General features: G+C 34.5%; 1 protein-coding gene across 1 annotated transcript; it reads left to right on the top strand.

The window, feature by feature from the left end:
* The first annotated feature begins 1,378 nt into the window (after positions 1-1,378).
* LOC115441957 (acyl-CoA Delta(11) desaturase) lies at positions 1,379-5,424 on the top strand. Its single transcript, XM_030166893.2, has 4 exons — positions 1,379-1,513; positions 3,229-3,432; positions 3,708-4,044; positions 4,377-5,424. Exons 2-4 carry the CDS (start codon positions 3,231-3,233, stop codon positions 4,801-4,803), a joined length of 966 nt encoding a protein of 321 aa, XP_030022753.1. The 5' UTR covers positions 1,379-1,513; positions 3,229-3,230; the 3' UTR covers positions 4,804-5,424.
* The last annotated feature ends 1,429 nt before the right edge of the window (positions 5,425-6,853 follow it).

The following is a 6,853-nucleotide window of genomic DNA, read 5'->3' as shown; positions in this document are numbered from 1 at the left end:
TTGGCAAATTTAGGACCTGTGCCCGTTTGCCATTCCTGTCCTTTATAATTGCTTGTTTATGAATATTTTAATATTTAAAGCTATGGGCGTTCTACGATATTAAGTCTTATAATATACTTTTTGGAACAACTTACTTGTGACTTTACCAGTCACCACTGCGCGAGCAATGTGCTGAAAAAGGAGTATAAATCGCGTATTAACTTGTAGATTACATTATTTGAAAGAACTATAATTCGACTTTAAGGGACACGAAAAATAAAACTAGCTATTTTTTTTTACATTGATGACAGTCTGTAAGCCGGTGATAAGACCTAGAACTTCATTTTAAAAGAATTGACACATTAGTCGATATTATGTGTACTAAATAGATATAAGGTTGGAAAAACATTGCGGTTGTCGTGAAAACCGTATTTTTATACACACCATCATCATCATCATCAGGCCTGTATTATATACCGTCCTACTGTTGGGCACGGGCCTCTTCTGCTACTGGGAGGGATTAGGCCTTAATCCACCACGCTGGCCTAGTGTGGATTGGTAGACTTCATACACCCTCGAAATTCCCATAGAGAACTTCTCAGGTAGGCAGGTTTCCTCACGATGTTTTCCTTCACCGTTAAAGCAAGCGACAATTCACAATATACACACCATATCCTTTGTTTTTTTTTTTTATGCTATATTTATTTATTTTCATCAAGTGGATTCGAAGCAAATGTATGTATATATGAGTATAACAAACTTGGAGAGTAATTCTGAAAATAGTAGATATTTATATATATTTTTTAATTTCTTTGAATGACGAGACGAGCTTACCGTACAGTTGATGGTGAGCGATACGACCGCCCATAAATAATAGAAACACCATCCAACACCTTAAATTACAAAGTATTGTTAGGTATTCCACCGCGCTCGCCATCCTTAGACATGAGATGTTAAGTCTCATTATGTCCAGTAGTTACACATGCTACAATATCTTTCAAACCGGAACACAACAGTGACTACACACTGCTGCTTGGCGGCAGTAATATGGCGGTGGTACTCACCCAGACGGACTATCACATAAGAGAGACCTAGCACCAGTATTATGTTTGCATACGATATAGAATTTTGTTGAAATAAAAACTTGGATGTCATAAAATGATTCTTACTAAATACTCAGCAGCCGTGTGTGACATCTGTGTCCAGTGTAACATACGTATGTTCTAATTATTGCATTCATGAATCAGACATTTAGCTCCCGACATTTGTCTATCAAACATAAATGTCTACTCTCTTAGTATTACCTCTTGCACTTTAACAAGTACTTATTTTTTTGTCATATAGGAACGATTACTACGCAATTTTATCGGATGTTATATATACTGTCTCCGTGGTATGTTTTGCAGTTGTTTATACCATGGCGTGTGGTGGACAGCGTTGGGAATAATCATATTGTATTTAACACGAATTTATTGTAGATATCTACACTCTATCACCATTTTAGTGTACACTATAGAATAACTGGATAAAATAAGTAAGTTGAATATAAATACTGTTACTCATTATTATTAAATTACATAAACAAATACTTCAAGACCTATTGACAATTAATGGTACTGGGGGATCAATATTTTTTTTCAAGTAGGAAATATGATATTATAATATTACGCTCTATGGAATGCTGTATACGCTCCTGGATTTGTTTCTTCCCATTTTAAAGGTGATATGCGCACATTAGCTTATATAATTATTGTGACTATGTACAAGAAAGACTTGAAAAAAAAGATGTAATGAACAATTGATGACAAAAAAGTAAGTTCGGTGTTTCTTTCTGCCTTTCTTCTTGTGGAGTCTTCGCTTAGGTAGCTCGCTTCCTCACCGTTGAAGATCACGATGGGTTAGCCTTATATTTCCCCGTAACTGCCAACCCGAGCTGGCTAATTTGTTTTACCTTATGCCTTGTATTCCTTAAGAATTTTATCTCTAATTTAAAATGACTGTAGTCATATAAATTATTTAAGTGTTATTCAGAAATAATTATAATTATCCTTATAAATTGTTTTGACATATCTTAAGTGTTACTTTGTTCGCCTACGTGATAAATAAAGTATTTTATTTTATTTATAGATCATTTTTTAAAGTATGGAATCTTTTATATTTTTTTTAATCCGCTTTGTTTTTTTCATGTTTATAGTAATTTATTTTCTTTTATATAGGGGTACGATAAAGTGACTCCATTGCACCTGATGATAAGTGGAGGGGGTTTGCCACCCAAATAAAATGTCGACTGATGAGAGATGATTAATCCTCGACAGTCGACACAATTATGCCGGCCTGTTGGAACCGGATATACCCAGGCTGATCTCGGAATGTGATATACTTACGTCGGTTGCTATAGCGGATTTCGGTCGCCATCCTGGCGGATATATCCTAACGCCAGAAAAACTAGCAGTTATCTCTATTGTTCCTTAGGTCATCTATTTTAATCTATTAGTTGTGGTGATACAGTGTTGTAGTTAATTTTGTGTACGCAAAAAATGAGGCGGCTAGACCAAACTGGTACCGCTGTGTTGAAAAACAAAATGAAATGGAAATTTAGAGGCCCAATATTTTTTTCCCATTCCATAAACATTAAATTTCCTGTCACATACTATGTGAAATAGGTTATTTATTTAGATATTTATTATTCTGTTAATCGCTGAAAGGTATTTAAAAAAATTGACAGTTATATAAAAGTAACATTTTCGTTAAGTTTTCTTAAATTGCACAACAAAACAAAAAAATAGTGAAATCGGTTCAGCCGTTCACGCGTGATGTGTGACCAAGGGAAATAGGGATTTATTTTTGTATATATAGATACATAATTATGACATCAAAACATTTACAAAATTATATCCAATATAAAAAAAAGATTATGTTTATCCTAATCACTATTTTCGAGCCACCACAAAAATGAACCAATCGGAACAAAGTTTCTTTTACTTATAAATGACTTATTTTATTTATTCTCCGGATCCAATCAAAGATTACAGTTGATATCGTTTCTCGAAACCGGCTGATATATAGAAACAGAATATTAACGATTGTTAAATCTATATCTTAATTATTTAAGACAGAGATGGTTGAACATGCAATCTATTAACATTATTTCTATCATTCTAGGCATATAACCAAACATCGTCATAGTCATGGCGTCTACTAGTTCTTAATTCTCGACTACTTGTGGAAGTAATATGTTTTTTTTTACAGAAATGGCACCGAATTTTGGCACTGAAATGTCAGCACCTATCGATGCAGAAGAGAGTTACGAAAAGCTGATACCACCACAAGCCGCGCCAAGGAAATACAAGTATTTGTACGCCAATATGATATATTTTGCATATTGGCACATCGCCGGACTTTACGGTATTTACCTGGCCATCACTTCAGCAAAATGGGCAACCATTATTTTAGGTAAAAAAAACAAATTAACTTTGGCGTCGCGTATATATAGTCAACCACACCAGTAGCTAAACAAATTGAAAATTTTAAATCGCCTACACACTTGTGTATTCTTACCAATTCTTTTTTATTCACAAAAGTAAAATGAAAGGTTTTACTGCATATTACACGAAGAAAATAATGTTTTAGTTAAACTTAACGCGCATCGGCGATTTCAAGTTGTTGGCATTAACCCTTTTTGACGAAATTGCGGCAACAATTAGAAATGAACCTTGTTTTTGTTTCAGCTTATTTATTATTCGTAGCGGGAGACATTGGCGTTACAGCTGGAGCCCACAGACTGTGGGCTCACAAGAGTTACAAAGCGAAACTACCTTTACAAATCCTCTTGATGCTGTTCAGCACAATGGCTTTTCAAAATACGGTTATAACTTGGGTGAAGGACCACCGCATGCATCACAAATACAGTGACACTGACGCCGATCCTCATAACGCTACTAGGGGTTTTTTCTATTCCCATGTAGGTTGGTTGATGGTAAAGAGACACCCTGAGGCTATTAAGCGAGGAAAATCTCTGGACATGTCTGACATCTACAATAACCCAGTTTTGAAGTTCCAGAAAAAGTGAGTCCGATACAACTCTTAGCATTTATATTTAGAGTAAACCTTTGGAATTATGGGATACATCTTTAAATATATATTAAAAACGGGACATATTTTTACACTGATAAACAGTCTTTTTATCTTTTTTCATGAAATCCCTAATTTGAATGAATTATAAAATTATGTGGACCTTATAACATGGTCCATGATACTTTGTGTTTTGCAATTCTTATCATCTTACAATTAACCTATAGTTGATTTGTTGCAAGTATTTATGGATTTTTGTAAACAATGTGTACACATTACATATTAGCAATTACAAGGGCTTAATATAAACCAATATTTTTTTACAGATACGCCATTCCGTTGGTTACTACTATCGCCTTTGTGCTCCCAACAATAATTCCAATGTATTTTTGGGACGAAAGTTTTAATGTTGCTTGGCACATGACCATGCTGAAATATATCTTCGGTCTGAACGCTGCATTTCTAGTCAACAGCGTTGCTCATATGTGGGGGTATAAACCTTATGACAAAAACATAGCGCCAACACAGAGTTACATAGCAACATTCGCCACATTAGGCGAGGGTTTCCACAACTACCATCACGTGTTCCCTTGGGATTATCGTGCGTCAGAACTTGGAGACAATTATTTAAATTTTACGACTAAGTTCATAGATTTCTTCGCTTGGATTGGCTGGGCATATGATTTGAAAGCGGCTCCTGAAGATCTGGTTCAGAAAAGGATTGAGAGAACTGGCGACGGTACTAAACTTTAGGGTTGGAGTGATAAGAACATGAAAGATCATGTGAAATCTACAGATGTACTTCATACCAAGGATAAATAACCCATAGTAATTTAAGTAACACATATGAATATACAAAAATATGAAGAAATAGTTTTGGGTAAGGCAAGACTTTATTCACATTGAGCCAGTGTAATAATTTGAAAATATATGTCTGTGATTTTTTATGATACCTTTCCCATTTGATCGTAAGGCGCGAACTAATTGCGCAGTGCGACCGCGAGAAATTCTTTACGGAAAATGTATAAAATGTTGAAGTTTCGATTAAAAATAAAATAAACTGATTTAGAAATAAAAAAAAAATGTTTTTTCTGATGACATTATATTTTTTTTAAATATAAAAGAAACTTGAAACCTGAAACCTTATGTTGCAAAATCCTCCAGTCGAGTAAAAGGTACAACTTTTAATCCAGGATATAAAGGAATACCGTAGAAATGACAAAATATAATATTTTTCTTTCCGCCGGCACTTGTGCCTCCCCAACTATCGCCATAACTACAATCCGACCATACGTTTGTTGTGTTTCTGCTTTCCTAATTTCCTAATGTTTCTGCTTTTATGTAATAAACTTATGATGGTAATTTAAAAATCAATATTATGTTTTTTTTTACTTCAACGCTAACAAACAGTCGTCCTATTAACGGAATGTCCCTATTCGGATTCAGATTCTGAGACTACAGAAAGGGATAAGGGCTTAGACCACCACGCTGGCCTAATGCGGATTGATAGACACCCTCAAAATTATTTTAGAGAACTTCTCAAGTATGCGGGTTTCCTCGCGATGTTATCCTTCACCATTAAAGCAAGCCATAATTCTTAAGTCAGAGGTATGCGCCCTTGGGAGTCTACGGACATTCGTCTCGGCAGTACGTTACAGACCCAAGTAGCTTCTTCCGATTCTTACGTAATATCGCCGCTTCACTGTGTTATTACGTAAAAATCGGAGGAGTTTACTGGGAAATTAAAATTAATAAAAAATGCCATGTATGCCATCAATAGTATTCCTTTAATATTTGGACATACTCATGAGAGACAGCCGCTAAACAAGAGGAGCTGCAATTGGAATGTCTGCGACATTCACCGTACTCCCCGGATCTTGCTCCAACAGATTACCACTTTTTAATAAAATCTGACTGTATTTCCGATTTTTCGTGTACTTCGCAATTAATTTGTGAGAGTTAGTGATTATTTTATATAAACAACAAAAACTGAAAGTGGTTTTAAAATTTATGCAGCCTAGAAGCAGTATAAAAATAGTTCATGTAACAGTAATAAATCATCAAAGCATAAACCTAAAATCGAAATAATTTCGAATATTTTTTTTTTAATTTGTAAATAATTTCTTAAGAATATTTAACTAACAGTATCAGTCCTTAGGAAAATATTAAGTAGCAAGTATGTACATAAATTTTGTTAGCTAAGCAAGAGTGTCGCCAGCCGGTGGCCTTGCGCATTGATATGGAGAATGAGAAAAGTATGAATTGTAGGTAAAGTCGAGAGCACATGTTCTTCCTCCACTCCCCCTCTCCCGCTTTAACAATAACAAAAATCGTTTAATTTTAATGATTTTCACAATAATGTGCTATATAATATAGCTTTACACCTATATTTTCTTATATTAGCGTCTCGCGAAACTTGAAAAAATACTTTATGAGGTGCGTTTAATCTGGTATTCTTGCACATAGGTAGAATACAGTGCTTAAAATAACGTGTCCACTTTTCATCCATCCTTATGTTTATTAAATTAAACTTGAAAATGTAAAAAAGAAAACTTGAAATACCTATTCTCTCTTTACCTCGCTCTGAACTACTCGAGAATAAACAACTCAAACGTCGCAAACGCTGACGTCACCACCCAGAGCGCCAAAATGGCAGCGTTTAAATCAGCGTTATATTACTGTAGTTTTAAATATTAAATTTAAAATAAATGTTGACTTTTCCATGAATTATATTTTTTACGGTATTACATTAACACGAATAAACGATAGATATAATTTTATAAATCATGCATTCCTATTGGTC

Source organism: Manduca sexta, chromosome 19 (assembly GCF_014839805.1).
Source record: "Manduca sexta isolate Smith_Timp_Sample1 chromosome 19, JHU_Msex_v1.0, whole genome shotgun sequence".
Taxonomy (NCBI): Eukaryota; Metazoa; Arthropoda; class Insecta; order Lepidoptera; family Sphingidae; genus Manduca; species Manduca sexta.
This window is presented reverse-complemented; position numbering and strand designations above follow the sequence as displayed.

Bases quoted from the DNA above. Each gene is read 5' to 3' on its own strand.
- LOC115441957 (XM_030166893.2), top strand. From the start codon at position 3,231: ATGGCACCGAATTTTGGCACTGAAATGTCAGCACCTATCGATGCAGAA. The intron at 3,433-3,707 runs GTAAAAAAAACA...TTTTTGTTTCAG, and splicing joins ATGGGCAACCATTATTTTAG to CTTATTTATTATTCGTAGCG. The intron at 4,045-4,376 runs GTGAGTCCGATA...ATTTTTTTACAG, and splicing joins GTTTTGAAGTTCCAGAAAAA to ATACGCCATTCCGTTGGTTA.